The 18,867-nt window shown below is 42.9% G+C and overlaps 1 protein-coding gene across 1 annotated transcript in view; it reads right to left on the reverse strand.

Annotated features, from left to right (window-relative positions):
- Positions 1–18,867, reverse strand: part of LOC120064447 (solute carrier family 12 member 5-like) — a 297,254-nt gene that overhangs the window by 20,220 nt on the left and 258,167 nt on the right. Inside the window, exons 17-23 of the mRNA XM_039015035.1 lie at positions 14,977–15,145; positions 12,810–13,005; positions 12,248–12,417; positions 11,256–11,387; positions 10,827–10,934; positions 8,111–8,242; positions 1,342–1,541 (exon numbers count right to left, since the gene is read on the reverse strand). Of these exons, the coding sequence (XP_038870963.1) occupies positions 1,342–1,541; positions 8,111–8,242; positions 10,827–10,934; positions 11,256–11,387; positions 12,248–12,417; positions 12,810–13,005; positions 14,977–15,145 (1,107 nt within the window). The remainder of the gene's footprint in view (positions 1–1,341; positions 1,542–8,110; positions 8,243–10,826; positions 10,935–11,255; positions 11,388–12,247; positions 12,418–12,809; positions 13,006–14,976; positions 15,146–18,867) is intronic.

Consider the following 18,867-nt stretch of genomic DNA (forward strand, 5'->3'; position numbering starts at 1 on the left):
GACCAGAGGACATTTCTCCAAAAAGTACGATCTTTGTCCCCATGTGCAGTTGCAAATCATAGTCTGGCTTTTTTATTGCGGTTTTGGAGCAGTGGCTTTTTCCTTGCTGTGTGGCCTTTCAGGTTATGTCGAAATTGGACTCGTTTTACTCTTGATATCGATACACTTGTACCTGTTTCCTCCAGCATATTCACAAGGTCCTTTGCTGTTGTTCTGGGATTGATTTGCACTTTTCACACCAAAGTACGTTCATCTCTAGGAGACAGAACGCGTCTCGTTCCTGAGCGGTATGATGGCTGCGTGGTCCCATGGTGTTTATACTTGCGTACTATTGTTTGTACAGATGAACGTGGTACCTTCAGGCGTTTGGAAATTTCTCCCAATGATGAACCAGACTTGTGGAGACCTACAATTTTTTTTCTGAGGTCTTGGCTGATTTCTTTTGATTTTCCCCATGATGTCAAGCAAAGAGGCACTGAGTTTGAAGGTAGGCCTTGAAATACATCCACAGGTATACCTCCAATTGACTCAAATTATGTCAATAAGCCTATCAGAAGCTTCTAAAGCCATGACATCATTTTCTGGAATTTTCCAAGCTGTTTCAAGGCACAGTCAACTTAGTGTATGTAAACCTCTGACCCACTGGAACTGTGATACAGTGAACTATAAGTGAAATAATCTGTCTGTAAACAATTGTTGGAAAAATTACTTGTGTCATGCACAAAGTAGATGTCCTAACCGACTTGCCAAAACTATAGCTTGTTAAACGAGACATTTGTGGAGTGGTTGAAAAACAAGTTTTAATGACTCCAATCTAAGTGTATGTAAACTTCTGACTTCAACTGTATATATAAAACAAGACTTTCCACCCAAAATTTTTTTTTTCCAGACCACTGTTTTATGTAAGCTCCACCAACGTTTGAGCTACAGAAATACTTACAGGTTTTCCCACTCACTGCAGCATGACAAGGGAGAGAAACACAAGATTAAATGTGAGAATGCAAACTGTCAATTTTTCAAAAAAGTGCACTTTTAATACAGAGAACACTGTCAGTTTTTTCTCTGTATTGAAAGTGCTCTTTTTTGAAAACTTGACTGCTGACATGGGATTGTATTAAGTGGATTAATGAACAAAATACTAAAATATAGTTTTGGAGTGAACTATCCCTTTATTAAGAGAACACCAATCAGAATGCTACTCTTCAAGAACTTTCGGTGCCAACATGGGAGTATACCAGCTTTTTCTTAAGGTGAAAAGAGACTTTGTATACTATTGACAACGTTTTGACCACTCAGGTCTTCATCAGGGCCTATAAACCAGTTTTGCCAAACCACACTCACGGCTTCATGTTGAAGATGTCTTTGATGCCCTCCGGTGTGGAGGCGCCAGGCGGCTTGGCCAGCTCACCATCGGCCTTTTCCGTCCAGGTCATCTGGACCTGGGCAGACCCTGGGGTCTGGGCACCCCCTTCGGTGGCCGGGGTCAGGGTAGCCGGGTTGATGGGACTGGCTGGGGTGGTGCTGTCATGGATAAGCTGAACCTGAGAGGGGGGGGACACAGCGACAGAGACAGACTGAGATCACGAGACAGGGTGGGGAGAGACAAGGTGAGATGAGGCGAGGTGGAACAACAGAGTGAGTGTGAGGGTCAGAGGAGAGAGAGAGAGAGAGAGATTATCAAGAAGGCCTTGATGTTGGCGGTCAGTCATACAATTGGGCTGATTAAAAAGGTCTGAAAAGGAACTTTTGAATCAACGCATCTGTGGCCTACTCACCTTACTATGACTTTTCATCAACGAACAGAAATTCAAAGGCAGACTGACTTTTTCCCTAATGTTACACATATTAAAAACACAGGCCTGCAGTGCATTGTGCAGCTGTACAAAGAGACCTTCCCCACCTTCACCAGGATGTTAAAGGATGTTGCTGTTAGTGGCCTGTCCACCTCACCTCAAAGGAGCAGCAGACCAGCCACCAACTCCCTGAGACAAATCAGACGCTCCTAGACCTGCACCCGGTGGCCCTTCACAGAGACTGGAGAACAGCCAGCAACACTTGCCCCCCACACCACCCTCCACCACTTCTCTCCCAGGAACTGCATGCAGATACATTGAGCTATGCCCAAGCCGTATGCAGTAAAAGAGGCCCCACACAGAGTTTGGAGCATCGCCAGCCACACTGCACTCCACACCACCATCTTCAATTCCCCCTAAAACCTCCCTCTCATGCTACCAGACCAGGCCCGCCTCAGCACAGCTCTACCAGACCTGGCCCATCACAGTACAACTCAACCAGATCCTGCCCATCACAGCACAGCACAGCACAGCACAACCAGACCCAGCCCATCACAGCACAGCTCTACTAGACCCGGCCCGCCTCAGCACAGCTCTACCGGACCTGACACATCACAGCACAGCACAGCTCTACCAAACCAGGCCCACCTCAACTCAGCCCAGTTCTACACAGCACTGACCATTACCATAGGGTCTGGCAAAACAACGTTGAGGTGGTGTGGACTACACCACATGATGCAGTCCACACCATGTATCATTCAAATCATCAGCCTACATATTCTGATAGTTTGGAACTTCGCCAGACACACTCTTCTCCACAACCCCCTCCTCATTTCCCCCCACAACCTCCCTCCCAGGCTAGTTTTGGTCACCATCCCTACTCCCATCCCCAGGACAGGCCTGGGACACTTCTGCCCCCATGGCAGCCCCAGGGGGCAGCCCCAACCCTGCAACAGGAGCCACACCAAGACCTCCTGTGCACACCCAGAATGGAGCATTGGAAGCCACTCTGGTCCCCTGCAGCAGCTCCACTCCTTTGGCGGGTGGACTGAGCTCTGTCAACACTGTTCTCCCAGTTCTCGCTCCAGCCCCTGCATCCAGCAATTTGGCGGAGGTCTGTCAAATGCTCAGTCTGCTTTGCTCTCACATGGTCGGACAGGGACCTTGGCAAAATCTCAGCTCACTCAACAAATAACTGCAGATGACCCTATGCCTGTTAGCTCTTATGGGAATTATCGTAATACGCCCTCTAACTTTACATTTCATAGGGGTCTTGGGCTAATGCACCTAAATGGTCACAAAAATGGACACAATTGACAATTGGGTACAGGACTCATGTCCTGACATTCTGGTTCTCCCGGAAACATGGTTAAATGGTTCTGTCTCTGATAAAGATATTGAAGTATATTATTAGAATGTATTTAGATGTGACAGAGTACAGAAAGGAGGAGGAGTGGCCATATATGTCAAATCTAATTTCATGGCATCCCAATCTTAGAATATTTCTGTTCCCAAGAAATTTGAACTCCTGGTTGTAGATGTGTCCATAAACCAGAATATACATTTATTTGTTGTTGGGATTTACTCTGGTTCCACTCTGATTTAGCCACTTTCTGCTGTATTCCTGACCCTGAGTTGGCTTTAGAAAATGTATCTTCAATATTTATTCCTATGGCAGATAAACGTGCCCCTTTTAAACAATTCAGAGTTAAAGATAGATCGAACTCTTTGTTTTCTTTTGAGTTATCTGAGCTCATTCAGATGAGAAATCAGGCCTGGGCCAAAGCAAGGAAAACTGACTCTGTAGTGGACTGACAATCTTTCAGACAATTGAGAAACAGATGTACTATCTCGAATAACAAAGATAAATCAAGCTACTTTTTAAGCTCCATCTCTGACTCTGCTGGTCAGACTCTGCTGGTCAATTTTGGAAAACAATAAATGCACTGAAACATACAAATTCCTCTTCTTCCCCGACTAAGCAAGTTCTGTCTGGTTTTAATTATTTATTTATTTATTATCTCGGCAGGCTTTTATTTGAGGAAAACAGTGGTGTAGTTGACCCTGGTCAGTCAATCTGCAAGCCTTCAGCTGACTCGATGGTTAACCCGTCAACTTCTAGTGAATCTTTTCATTTCAACAACTTACTATCTGTGATGTGCCTGATGCCTTGCTGAAAATGTATGTAAAAAATCCCCTGGAGCTGATATGCTCGATCTATTTTTGCTGCAGCTCTCTGCCCCCCTAAATGCTGAATCATTAACCCATATTTTTACCTCATGATTATATCTGGTACAATCCCCAAGGTTTGGAAGGCAGCCCATGTACTCCCCCTTCACAAAGGTGGTGACCCTTGTGACCTAAATAATTATCAGCCTATTTCTAAACCTTCTTGCCAAGCTAAACTATTAGAATCCTTGATTAATTCTCAGCTAAGATCTTTCTTATCTATGAAATATATTCTAAATGTGCATCAGTCAGGTTTTAGACCAAGTCATAGCACTATCTCTGCTGCATCCCTGGTCATAAAATACGTGGTTAACTGTATGGATAAAAGGCAACGTTGTGCTGCCCTCTTCATTGACCTGTCAAAGGCTTTTGATACTGTTGATCACGCACTGCTAATTCAGAGGCTTTCCTAAATTGGCCTAGACCAGGCTGCATGCAACTGGTTTAAAAATGACTTGACATGTAGAACTCAATGTAAGGGAAAGGGGGATACCTAGTCAGTTGTACAACTGAATGCATTCAACTGAAATGTGTCTTCCGCATTTAACCCAACCCCTCTGAATCAGAGAGTTGCGGAGGGCTGCCTTTATCGACATAAACGTCTTCGGCGCCCGGGGAACAGTGGGTTAACTTCCTTGCTCAGGGGCAGATGACAGATTTTTACCTTGTCAGCTCGGGGGATTCGATCCAGCAACCTCTAACCAGCCCAACGCTCTAACCACTATGTACCATCTACTGATGGTGTAAATTCAGTTTCCTGGATATTACGAAAGGTGTCCCACAGGGGTCGATTCTGGGTTCTGTTCTTTTTACTGTTTACATTAATAATATCGACTTGTATGTCAATTGTTTTTTACCTGCGCTTGTATGCCGATGATACTGTTGTGTATAATATTGCCCCCACGGTTGACCAGGCTCTATCTGAACTACAGCCTGCCTTCATTCTATTACAGAATAGACTGTAATACTTTATTGACCTGAAATTAACACTGAATGCAGGTAAAACTAAGTATATGTTGTTCTCTAAAGCGCATAAAAATAACTGATGATTTAAGCATATGTACTTTGGATGGTGTCCATATTGATCGTGTCCCTGCTACAAATATCTTGGCATCTGGATAGATGAAAAGCTGTCTTTTAAAAAGCATATCGATGTGTTAGTTAGGAAGCTGAGAATAAAACTGGTCTTCTCTATAGAAATAGGTCCTGCGTCTTGCTAAATAGTAGAAAGCAGATTATTCAGTCAACGTTCCTAGATATATATGAATGCAGATGCCACTTCATGAAAGCCTTTTGATGCAGTTTATCATAGCGCACTGTGCTTTATTACGGGCGACAATTTTAGTACTCATCACTGCATTCTCTTCCAGAAAGTTAGTTGGCCCTCTTTGATGTCACATACATTGCTATGTTTTCATTTATAAAGCCCTTTTACCAAAAGTCCCACTGTACCTACAGTTGAAGTCGGAAGTTTACATACACTTTAGCCAAATACATTTAAACTCAGTTTTTCACAATAGCTGACATTTAATCCTAGTAAAAATCCCTGTTTTAGGTCAGTTAGGATCACCATTTTATTTTAAGAATGTAAAATGTCAGAATAATAGCAGAGAGAATTATTTACTTCAGCATTTATTTATTTCATCACATTCCCAGTGGGTCAGAAGTTTACATACACTCATTTAGTATTTGGTAGCGTTGCCCTTAAATTTTTTAACTTGGGTCAAATGTTTCGGGTAGCCTTCCACAAGCTTCCCACAATAAGTTGGGTGAATTTTGTCCCATTCCTCCTGACAGAGCTGGTGTAACTGAGTCAGGTTTGTAGGCCTCCTTGCTCGCACACACACTTTTTCAGGTCTGCCCACACATTTTCCTTAGGATTGAGGTCAGGGCTTTGTGATGGCCACTCCAATACCTTGACTTTGTTGTCCTTAAGCCATTTTGCCACAACTTTGGAAGTATGCTTGGGGTCATTGTCCATTTGGAAGACCCATTTGCGACCAAGCTTTAACTTACTGACTGATGTCTTGTTGCTTCAATATATCCACATAATGTTCCTACCTCATGATGCCATCTATTTTGTGAAATGCACCAGTCCCTCCTGCAGCAAAGCACCCCCACAACATGATGCTGCCACCCCCGTGCTTCACGATTGTGATGGTGTTCTTCAGCTTGCACGCCTCCCCCTTTTTCCTCCAAACGTAACGATGGTCATGATGGTCAAACGGTTCTATTTTCGTTTCATCAGACCAGAGGACATTTCTCCAAAATGTATGTTCTTTGTCCCCATGTGCAGTTGCAAACCATAGGTTTTGGAGCAGTGGCTTCTTCCTTGCTGAGCGGCCTTTCAGGTTATGTTGATATAGGACTCGTTTTACTGTGGATATAGATATTTTTGTGCCTGTTTCCTACAGCATCTTCACAAGGTCCTTTGCTGTTGTTCTGGGATTGGTTTGCACTTTTCACACCAAAGTATGTTCATCTCTAGGAGACAGAACTTGTCTTCTTCCTGAGTGGTATGACTGCTGCGTAGTCCCATGGCGGTTATACTTGCGTACTATTTTTTGTACAGATGAACGTGGTACCTTCAGGTGTTTGGAAATTGCTCCCAAGGATGAACGAGACTTGTGGAGGTCTACAATTTTTTTTCTGAGGTCTTGGCTGATTTCTTTTGATTTTCCCATTATGTCACGTAAAGAGGCACTGAGTTTGAAGGTAGGCCTTGAAATACATCCACAGGTACACCTCCAATTGACTCAAATGATGTTAATTAGCCTATCAGAAGCTTCTAAAGCCATGACATCATTTTCTGGAATTTTCCAAGCTGTTTAAAGGTACAGTTAACTTAGTGTATGTAAACTTCTGACCCACTGGAATTGTGATACAGTGAACTATAAGTGAAACTATCTGTCTATAAACAATTTTTGGAAAAATTACTTGTGTCATGCACAAAGTAGATGTCCTAACCGACTTGCCAAAACTATAGTTTGTAACAAGAAATTTGGGGAGTGGTTGAAAAACGAGTTTTAATGACTCCAACCTAAGTGTATGTAAACTTCCGACTTCAACTGTATCATCATTACTAATCTTTAGACGTAAGAGTTACCAGACCCAGTCTCAGAGTTGGCTGACTCTGGAAATTCCTTTGGTCTCTTCTGACCTTTTAGTTTTCTTGCCCCTTATTTGTGGAACAATCTTCAAAATGTTCTTACATTTTATTCTGGTGCCTCTAGGGCAATTCAGAAAGCTGATTGAGGCCCTTATTACCGATGAATGTGTTTGTTTTTTATGACTGTGCTTTTCTTTCTGCTTACATTTTGGATTTATTTTGTGATGTGTGTATTTTCTGTCATTTATGGAATTCAGGGCTCATCTGTAAAATAAACCTTGGTCTCAGTATGACTCCCTGATAAAATAAAGGTTACATTTAAAAAATCCTGGTATCCAATAAATTGCAAGAAACACCCTAACCAGTCGAGTGTGAGTCTTCCCTTTTCCCTTAACCATTCCCTGACTGTGCCTGACCTAAAAATAAATAAAATAAATAAATAAAAAAAACACTGTAAAGTGAGTTGGAAGTGTAAAAAAACACTACCTCGGGGTCGCTGACCTCTTAATGTCAACACCAGCGGTTCACAAACCCAGCCCCTTAAACATTATTTCCTGGACTGTGCCTGACTGCAACTGTCCTCAAAGCATCAATCCCCACCCACCTGTAGAACGAGTTGGAACCCTGAAAAACCACTACCTAAGGGTAAAAACCACTGACCACCCAATGTCAACACCAGTGGTTCACAACACCAGTCCTTTAATCATTCCTAACCATTCCTTGACTATGCCTGACCGCAATTATCCTCACAGCATAAAAAATTAAGGAAATCTGGAAAAACCACCACCCCAGGGTCAAAAACACTGATCTCCTAATGTTTATTCACCAGTAGTTCACATCACATCACAACCCCTCACAAGTCAATTGACTTCTCTGCTTTCAAGTCTTTGCTGGCGCTGGCCTCATAGCATTAATTCTTAATGATACACCCTGGTTAGAGTGAATGTGGCTCAGTTGACCGGACAGTACCAGTACCGACCTCCTCCTCGGGTTTCTCCTCCTCCTTGCTGCTCCCACCGGGCTGTTCCTCGGTCACACTCATCTGGGTGGTTGCAGCTGCAGGGTTCTTACGCCGGATGGATCCGCGGGATGAGTCTGTGATGCTCTGGATCTGCGGAAAGAAGACACGGAGCTGAATAAAGCATTTCACACGACGGAGCCAAACTGAACTTAGCCAAGCCAAGCTGTACTGGGCTGGCCTGGTTTCGCATCCATCATAGTTGCTGGAATCTAGACGAGGAAAAAATGAAATATGCAAACCAGCACAGTTCTGTTCGGGTCAGCCCTATAGTGTGAATTAGACATTGGAGGGCTAATATCACCACAACGTGACACATTTCTTATTTGGTATTGTCTACATGGAGACAAAACAAGGTTTTGAACGTTGATGTGAACATTGACGTTTTCAGAACATTGTCTGTCAATGTAGACAATTTAATTATGGTTGGGTGCAGCAATACTGTGAGATGAATTATTTATGTTCTTATGTCTTGCTCGGTTTACCCAGCATCAGGAAAGATATTGGATGTACACACACTGGCTTTATAGTCTCCAGGTTAAATGAAGCATTGAGGAGTGCTAATGTCATTACAACATGATCACTATCTTGTTTGTTTTTCTCTTTATGAAACCAAACCGGCTTTTCAGACATGGTTCATTGATGTGTTGCAAAGGGTAACGTGCAGTAGTGGCATGGTAAGGCCAGACAAAGTTGAATTACTGTTTAATAATGGATGCCCCGCCTCACTTTTCTCCACACACTGAAAAAAAAAAATGTAATCTGATGTGTTATTTTTTGGCCAATATATGCGGCTCTTTGTTTATAATGCTCTGTCCGCTCTCCCTTGAGGCTTTCCCAAATTGATGCGCAAGAGACCAAACAGCCTCAGATCACGCGCTCAGATCACGTTCGAGCCTCGGATTGGACAGTGAAACACACGCGCACGCACCTGCAGGCGACGTGCAGATGTTTCATTTCTCTCTCATGCTGTCATGGCTGAAGCCAGTGCAAATTCCTACTGTTTATGTGTCCATGTTAAACATGGTACGTCCCTCATTATAAAGAAACAGTCGGTTAAATTCATGGTTATTGCATCATTTTGCGATCTATTAGAAGCGATTCATAGACGAAACAACAATGTAATTTAACCAATTGACTGGCCAGAGATCAGGGCATTCATCAGCAAAGACGCAGTGCAAACCAAATTGAAGTCAAAATGATTGATGGAATAGAAGTGTGTCAGCTGTATGTCGATTTGCGATTCATAATTGACATTTTACCGGTACTACCAGTAGTAGTAGGCCAACCGATAACACCACGACGTAATGCGTTTGAAGTGATAATGCTCCGCAGAGAACAGCTAGCATGTCCAGCAAAGTACAGTACATCACCAGTAGCACGCGCACACTTCGTGCAGATCAGTAGGTGGAGGCATTTCGTGGCAGCCAGACGAGACAATCGAAGGAGGATGCAGTGAGCAAAGTTACTGGGCTCGAATTTAGTCATACTTGCTCTATATATATATTGATGCTTCTAATTGTGCATGTTATAAACAACATTTTTTTTTAGGATTAAAGGTTATACTCTTTTGCTGGATTTATGTATATTTTTCAAATGCTACATTCATTTGGCAGACCTAACTTGATTGACCCTCTTTCTATAAGGCCTAGTCTATGAGGCCTAATCATATTTGTATGAATATTTTGTTAACGCCTAGGCTATAGAGATGCATTCCGGTAATAAACTCATTATTATGTGTCAGCATTTTAGTTTGATTACAATTATTTATTGTCAATCATTCTTGAATGTGTTAGGCTATACAATTATGTAGATTAATGAACTGATAATGCATTCATAATACATAACTTAATAATACATTACTTTTTTTTCAATAATTTTTGAATATGATATAATATTGCATTCTATTATACATCCTATGTGAATAATGTTCATTAATGTTAATTTGTGTATTAATGAAAATCAGTCTGAAAGTGCTGTTATTCCTTATCCACCTATTTTTTAAATTTTTTTAATTCGCTCTCTCGGCTCACTTTTCTGGGGGGAAAATTTGTTAAACAGTGAATCAATTTTATCTGGCGTAAAAGTAAAAAATATAAAAGGCTTAGTCTATTCTAGTAATTCTGTGTAAAGCGGTACCTCTTTCTAGGGGTGCAAAGGGACGGTATATTACAAGTATACTACCAGAATTTTGGTAACTTTCAAGGATTTTATGTTGTTTATCACAAGATTTCTAGTGGCCCTTTTCAGTACTTCAGATTATCACAGGTGTCTGTAATTGTCTCTGCCCCTCTGTGTGGCCTTATCACATGTAAAATATTCAAAGAAGATTATATAAAAAAATATATATATTTATATACTCTTTGTTGTAAATGATTTGTTGCCAAACTGGTGGTAGTTGTGAAAAAAGTCAATTGTTTGAAGTGTTGCAGAGTTTATAGAAAATAATGCCATTGTTGATTAGATACTTTTTTCATTAGTTTGTCTATTTTCTCTTGAACCATATGGTCTATCCACTAGAAATTCATGGACAATTTGAACACAGATATAAAAAAAATGAATACTATATATCAATACACTTTTTAAATGTATAAATTACCAAAGTTACCATAGATTGCCATAGATGACCAACAATTCCAGTAACTTTGGTAAATTACCGGTAACTTTGCAACCCTACCTCTCTCTCTCGCTCCGTCTTGGTCAGGTTGATCTGTTTGAGGATCTGCGATCGCTGTTCCATTACCAGGGTCTTCTCATAGGTGTAGGCTGAGATATCGCTGTCATGCTGAGAGGGGAGAGTGTAGGTTAGTGGGTTAGTGTATTGAGGATGGAGAGATACACCAGGCGTCCTATGGATGTCATATGGACAACTTTATGTTTGGTGTCATCAGTCTACTGGATGGACAGCAGCACTGCAAGGGACATGGGAGACGGCTAACACACTTTCATACATAATACAATGATGATTCATATTATATCATCTATGTAATATGATCCATACAGCCAACATTCAAGACTAAAATTGGAGTAAACAATTAACAAGTAAACTCCCATTGTGTATCTTTAATCACATCTGAAACGGTCATAGACAGACATGGATTCTTACCATTTCCACCACTTCAACCTCGGCATCGATACGCAGGTGGTACAGGAAGGTGGTCAGGTCTTTCTTCATCTGGATGCTGTTGTCGTCCATCTGGGCCACGGTGAAGATGCGCATCCTGCACTTCCTCCACACCTATTAGTAGAAAAGACCAGTGGCACCTGCTCATCTATAACCAGTCATACAGTTATCCGCACTTCCTCCACACCTGTCGGTAGGAAAGACCATTGTAACTTGCTCATCTATAACCTGTTATACAGGTTGGGCTCCCGAGTGGCGCAGCGGTCTAAGACACTGCATCTCAGTGCAAGAGGCGTCACTGCAGTTCCTGGTTTGAATCTAGGCTGTATCACAACCGGCCGTGATTGGGAGTCCCATAGGGCGGCGCACAATTGGCCCAGCGTCGTCCGGGTTTGGCCGGGGTATGCCGTCATTGTAAATAAGAATTTGTTCTTAACTGACTTGCCTAGTTAAATAAAAATTAAATACAGTATTCTGGTTAGAACCTTCATGATGATGTATAGAAACTGCCATAGCATGCACATTGATTAGTTAACGCACTGATTGTACGAATGCCCTGCACTATAGTTTAAAAAAATATACATTGCACTTTACTATAAAACTGAGGCCATGACTAGCTTTATATTTAAGCAATAATGCCCGAGGGGGTGTGGAATATGAACAATATACCACTGCTCAGGGCTGTTCTTTATGTACGACACAACGTGGAGTGCCTGTACACAGCCCTTAGCCGTGGTAAATTGGCCGTATATCACAAACCCCCGAGGTGCCTTATTGCTATTATAAACTGGTTACAAACGTAATTAGAGCAGTAAAAATAAATGTATACGGTTTGATGTGCCATGGCTGTCAGCCAATCAGCATTCAGGGCTCGAACCACCGAGTTTATAAATAGAGTTTAATAATGTCTATTTAAAACATGGCCAATGCAATGCGACCCATATCTCAGGGTGGGCGTGTGGTAGGCAGCCTACCTTGTGCTGGCGCAGAAGGAAAGGCAGCAGCATCAGCATGCCTCCATCATGGACGATCCACCACACGTCAATGTGGCCCTCTGAGAAGCGCTCTCCATTGGACGGGAAGGCAGCGATGTTCTTGGGCACCAGCAGGGCTAGGTGAGCGGCTGTGGTCTCCCTAACCAGCTCTACAGGACAGGACAGAGAGGGAAGAGGGGGGGATTGAATCTAATATGAGTCTGATGATCACTCAGTAACCTTTATGGAAGATCTTGTGAAGATCTGATAGTTCATGTACCATCCTGTATAGGTACAATATGGATTAAAGTGATAATGTTGTGTACAAAAAAACTAAATATAAGGATTATCTTCAATGATATGTCTACAACATCCCCCAAAGATCCTGATTTAAAGTTCAACCGACAGATCTGATTCAGTGTACGGTGCAAAAATGACCAGAATTTACTTAGAAAGGTAACATGGTAATAAGACAGTAATAACCTAGATAAACAACGTGTTTGTTTTTCCTACTCCCCCCATCCTACTTGACCATCCACCCTTGACCCCCTTTGTGACCCACCGATGAAGTCCCTCCAGGTCTGGTGGTCGTCAGCCTGCTTCCAGTTGCGTGGCCAGCTGACCAGCACCGTGTTGTGCATGAGACCGCCCAGCCCACTGGCCTGGAGCAGGTGGGAGGTGGCGTCGCGCATGTTGGACGAGATGGTGACCTGGCAGAAGCCCTTCACCTTCTCTGTCTCCATCAGCTTACGCAGAGACTGGAGGGGATAGGGGGGGGGGGGGGGGGGGGTGAGAGAGAGAATGAAGGGCAGAGGAGAGAGGGAGGGAGAGGGGGAGGGATAGAAGAGAGGAGAGGGGAGGGGATGAAAGAGAGTGAGAGCAGTGTAAGGGAACCAACTAAGCCACAGAGGGCAGTAAGGGTCAACAACTTGCCCAGCAGTTGAAGGGTGAAATGGACGGTGGTGACACTGATTTTAGGTACGGCTACGCAAGTGTGGACATTGGAACAGAGTCACAGGATCAAGTCTAAATCAGTCCAGATCGGAGAGTAGTGCTGTTTGTGTGATATGCAGTGGGATGCCATGAGATCTGCCTAGTAAAGTTGAAGTCGGAAGTTTACGTACACTTAGGTTGGAGTCATTAAAACTCGTTTTTCAACCACTCCCCAAATTTCTTGTTACAAACTATAGTTTTGGCAAGTCGGTTAGGACATCCACTTTGTGCATGACACAAGTAATTTTCCCCAAAATTGTTTACAGACAGATTATTTCATTTGTAATTCACTGTATCACTATTCCAGTGAGTCAAAAGTTCACATACACTAAGTTGACTGTGCCTTTAAACAGCTTGGAAAATTCCAGAAAATTATGTCATGGCTTTGGAAGCTTTTGATAGGCTAATTGACATATTTTGAGTCAATTGGAGGTGTACCTGTGGATGTATTTCAAGGTCTACCTTCAAACTCAGTGCCTCTTTGCTTGACATCATGGGAAAATCTAAATAAATCAGCCAAAATTGTAGGTCTCCACAAGTCTGGTTCATCCTTGGGAGAAATTTCCAAACGCCTGAAGGTACCACGTTCATCTGTACAAACAATAGTACACAAGTATAAACACCATGGGACCACGCAGCCGTCATACCGCTCAGGAAGAAGACACGTTCTGTCTCCTAGAGATGAACGTACTTTGATGCGAAAAGTGCAAATCAATCCCAGAACAACAGCAAAGGACCTTGTGAAGATGCTGGAGGAAACAGGTACAAAAGTATCTATATCCACAGTAAAACGAGTCCTATATCGACATAACCTGAAAGGCCGCTCAGCAAGGAAGAAGCCACTGCTCCAAAACCGCCATAAAAAAGCCAGACTACAGTTTGCAACTGCACATGGGGACAAAGATCGTACTTTTTGGAGAAATGTCCTCTGTTCTGATGAAACAAAAATAGAACTGTTTGGCCATCATGCCCATTGTTATGTTTGGAGGAAAAGGGGGAGGCTTGCAAGCTGAAGAACACCATCCCAACTGTAGAGCACGGGGTTGGCAGCATCCTGTTGTGGGGGTTCTTTGCTGCAAGAGGGACTGGTGCACTTCACAAAATAGATGGCATCATGAGGTAGGAACATTATGTGGATATATTGAAGCAACATCTCAAGACATCGGTCAGGAAGTTAAAGCTTGGTCGCAAATGGGTCTTCCAAATGGACAATGACCCTAGCATACTTCCAAAGTTGTGGCAAAATGGCTTAAGGACAACAAAGTCAAGGTATTGGAGTGGCCATCACAAAGCCCTGACCTCGATCCTATAGAAAATTTGTGGGCAGAACTGAAAAAGTGTGTGCGAGCAAGGAGGCCTACAAACTTGACTCAGTTACACCAGCTCTGTCAGGAGGAATGGGCCGAAATTCACCCAACTTATTGTGGGAAGCTTGTGGAAGGCTACCCGAAACGTTTGCCCGAAGTTAAACAATTTAAGGGCAAAGCTACCAAATACTAATTGAGTGTATGTAAACTTCTGACCCACTGGGAATGTGATGAAAGAAATAAAAGCTAAAATAAATAATTATCTCTACTATTATTCTGACATTTCACATTCTTAAAATAAATTGGTGATCCTAACTGACCTAAGACAGGGAATTTTTTCTTGGATTAAATGTCAGGAATTGTGAAAAACTGAGTTTAAATGTATTTGGCTGAGGTGTATGTAAACTTCTGACTTCAACTGTATCTAACCTGCTCTGCTTGCTGGGCCTGGGGGTGGTTCTCCAGGTAGGTGCCTGCCAAGGCAGTGCCCACAATGGTCAGCCCTTTGCCCGCTTTCAGCTGATTGGTCAGCGAGAGCAGACGAGGCTGCTCCACATTCTGCTCCACGTCCGTACTGACCAACACCAGCAGCTGAGGCCTTGAGTGAGACAGAGGGAGTCACAGAAGGAAGGAAGGAAGGAAGGAAGGAAGGAAGGAAGGAAGGAAGGAAGGAAGGAAGGAAAGGAAAGGAAAGGAATAATAGGAGAAAGAGTTTCAACGTGTTGATTTGTCAAAACGAAAATGTATACTTCTGTCATTCCATTGTTGAATTTTGAGTTGAATTTAAAGTGTAGCACAGAGATTCGAAAGATTGAAAGGGAGAGTAAGGTGACAAAGAGAAAGAGAGGAAGTAAGTAGAGTAGAGGTGAGAAAGGTAGAGAACAAGTGAAATAACGAGAGAAAAAAGGAAGCAAGAGTGCACTGAGGTTATCACGAGTATGTCTGTAAAATTATTATTTTCTGTACCATGACAGTAGCTCAAAATTAATTAAATGGAACGCTCCACATGCACAGACATGTTGTTCATTTCAATGTTAATTAGATAGGTGACACAGAATGGCCTGTGTAGCTTATTTGTGTAGGTTTATTTGTGTACACTGCAGACCTGGGTTAAATTACTATTTTAGGTATTTCAATAATGTTTTATTACATTTCCAAACAACTATTCAGATAAGCTCTTTTGAAAAAACAAGTAGTTGAATATTGGAATGTATTTGAAAACACTATTTGGAAAGTATTGGCATGAGTTACCATTCATTCAAATACATATTGTTGGAAGTATTTGAAAGACAGTATTTTCAAATAAATATTGTAATTTAGTATGTATTGTTATTTGGTATGTTTTTGAAAATAGTTATGAATGTACACTACCTTTCAAAGATTTGGTGTCAATTATAAATGTCCTTTTTTTAACTTTAAAAACATTTTTTCTTCATTAAAATAACATCAAATTGATCAGAAATACAGTGTAGACATTGTTAATGTTGTAAATGACTATTGTAGCTGGAAACAGCGGATTTTTTATGGAATATCTACATAGGCGTACAGAGGCTCATTATCAGCAATCGTCACTCCTGTGTTCCAATGGCACGTTGCGTTAGCTAATCCAAGTTTATCACTTTAAAAGGCTAATTGATCATTAGAAAACCCTTTTGCAATTATGTTAGCACAGCTGAAAAATGTTGTCCTTATTAAAGAAGCAATAAAACGGGCCTTCTTTAGACTAGTTGAGTATCTAGAGCATCAGCATTTGTGGGTTCGATTACAGGCTCAAAATGCCCAGAAACAAAGACTTTCTTCTGAAACTGGTCAGTCTATTCTTGTTCTGAGAAATGATAGCTATTCCATGCGAGAAATTGGCAAGAAACTGAAGATCTCGTTCAATTATGTGTGATACATAATCGAAGGATTGTGAAGGCCAGCATCCCGGAGTCGCCTCTTCACTGTTGACGTTGAGACTGGTGTTTTGCGGGTGCTATTTAATGAAGCTGCCAGCTGAGGACTTGTGAGGCGTCTGTTTCTCAAACTAGATAGTCTAATGTACTTGTCCTGTTCTCACCTCTCGGTGGACTTTGTCAATGACCTTCCCCACTCCCAGGGGAACTGGTTTTCCGAAGCTTGTCGCCTCCTTCCTCTGCCTGGGCTCCCATCAGCCATGCAAATCACGGAGTCTCTTTTTACGCACGTCTTCCGGCACTACGGGATCCCGGAGGACATTGTGTCATATCGTGGACCTCAGTTCACCTCACGCATATGGAAAGCGTTCATGGAACCACTGGGTGTCATGGTGTTGGGGTATCAGCCGGCCCTGGCACTTTGGCATCCGAGCCAGACCGAGGCCACTGCGGTGGACGAGTGGTTTCGGCGCACTGAGGAGACCTGGAATGCTGCGCACACTGGTCTCCAGCGGGCCATGCGTCGGCACAAGGAACAGGCCGACCGCCACTGCAGTGAGGCACCTGTCTTCTCTCCAGGCGACCGGGTCTGGCTCTCCACCCTCCGCCTGCCCCTCCGCCTGCCCTGCTGGAAGCTGAGCCCGCAGTTTGTGGGGCCGTTTAATGTCCTGAGGAGGGTTAATGAGGTAAAGTACCGTTTGCAACTCCCTGCTGATTACCGCATTAACCCGACTTTTCATGTGTCTCTCCTCAGGCCAGTGGTACCTGGTCACCTCGCTGAGGCTGGACCCAGTGATGCCCCGCCTCCTCCTCTGGACATCGAGGGAGGGTCGGCGTACTTGGTCCGTGAAGTCCTGGATTTGAGGCATCGGGCGGGGCATCTCCAGTACCTCATCGACTGAGATGGGTACGGCCCAGAGGAGCGGTGCTGGGTTCATGTGGTGGACATCCTCGATGCTTCGTTGACCAGGGATTTTCACCGTCGGCGCCCTGACCGACCTGCACCGTGTCCCTGTGGTCGTCCCTGAGGCCGGTATCGTCCAGATGCTTGTGCAGCGCGTTGGGGGGTGTACTGTCACGGATCCCCCCCGGTACTGCTGCTCATTCCATTCACCAGCTCCGGAGGTCTACGTCACCAGCTTTCTAGGCGTCACTGAACTGGATTCATTACCACCAACCCCGGACTGTCTCATTACGCACACCTGGTTCCCATTCCCCCTGATTAGGGTATATATTTGCCCTCTGTTCCTCATTGTCCTTGTCGGTTATTGTTGCCATGTCCGTTGGTCCTGTGAGTACCTGTACTATTGTATCGGCTCCCATGCTTCGTGTTTTTGTGCACTTGTTTTACGGGTCTCGTCCCATGTATTATTTACAGGTTTACACCTCGCTCTTTTGTTTGGGTGGAGAATTTTTTTTAAACGATTTTGTATTCCTGCGCCTGTCTCCAATCATTAGACAACGTAACAACACAGCCCATGAAAGAGGACAAGATGCCATGTTACATTTCTAAAACACCAGGGTTTGTGCAGTGATCTGGTCTGAAGATACGCCCTCCAATGCTGAAAAGCCGCTCCACAGCTGCAGAGGATGCTGGGACATGCAGGTACTCAGCAACAACTCTGCTCAGTGTTGGGAATTTGTGTCTTCCAGATTTTCAGTAGTTGGTGGAAGATATGGGATGTAAAGTATTTGAGGGTATTTGAAATATTTTTGGTTTCAAATAGTCTTCTAGGAAAGTATTATTATAACAATTCAAATACAAAATACAAGTATTTGTTTTGGAAATAATCAAATACACAGAAAAAAGTATTTTAAATACCAGATACTGAAATACACAAGAATTTGAACCAGGAGTTGGATCTTGGATCTTGGAAAGGAAGGGTATACTACAGGAAACGTTCGAAGTTTGCCAGTAAATGACTAGAATTTTGGTATCTTTCAAGGATTTTATGTAATCTATCACAAGACATCTAGTGGCCCTTTTGAGTACTTCAGAGCTGGTGTTCCTAATGTTTCAAACGCTCAGTGTATAAACCATCAACTTAGCGAATACCATTGTTGTTTAATATTGTCACGTTCTGACCTTAGTTCCTTTTTTATGTCTTTATTTTAGTTGGTCAGGGCGTGAGTTGGGGTGGGCATTCTATGTTGTTTTTCTATGTTTTGTTCTGTTGTTATATTTCTATGTGTTTGGCCTAGTATGGTTCTCAATCCGAGGCAGGTGTCAGTCGTTGTCTCTGATTGGGAGCCATATTTAGGTAGCCTGTTTTCTATTGTGTTTTGTGGGTGATTGTTTCCTGTGTTCGTGTTTGCACCATACGGTACTGTTTCGGTTTTCATTTATTCTCTTGTTCTTTTGTATTTTGTATTCATTCTCGATTAAATAATATTATGGATACGTACCACGCTGCATTTTGGTCCT

This window comes from Salvelinus namaycush, chromosome 2 (genome assembly GCF_016432855.1).
Source record: "Salvelinus namaycush isolate Seneca chromosome 2, SaNama_1.0, whole genome shotgun sequence".
Lineage (NCBI taxonomy): Eukaryota > Metazoa > Chordata > Actinopteri > Salmoniformes > Salmonidae > Salvelinus > Salvelinus namaycush.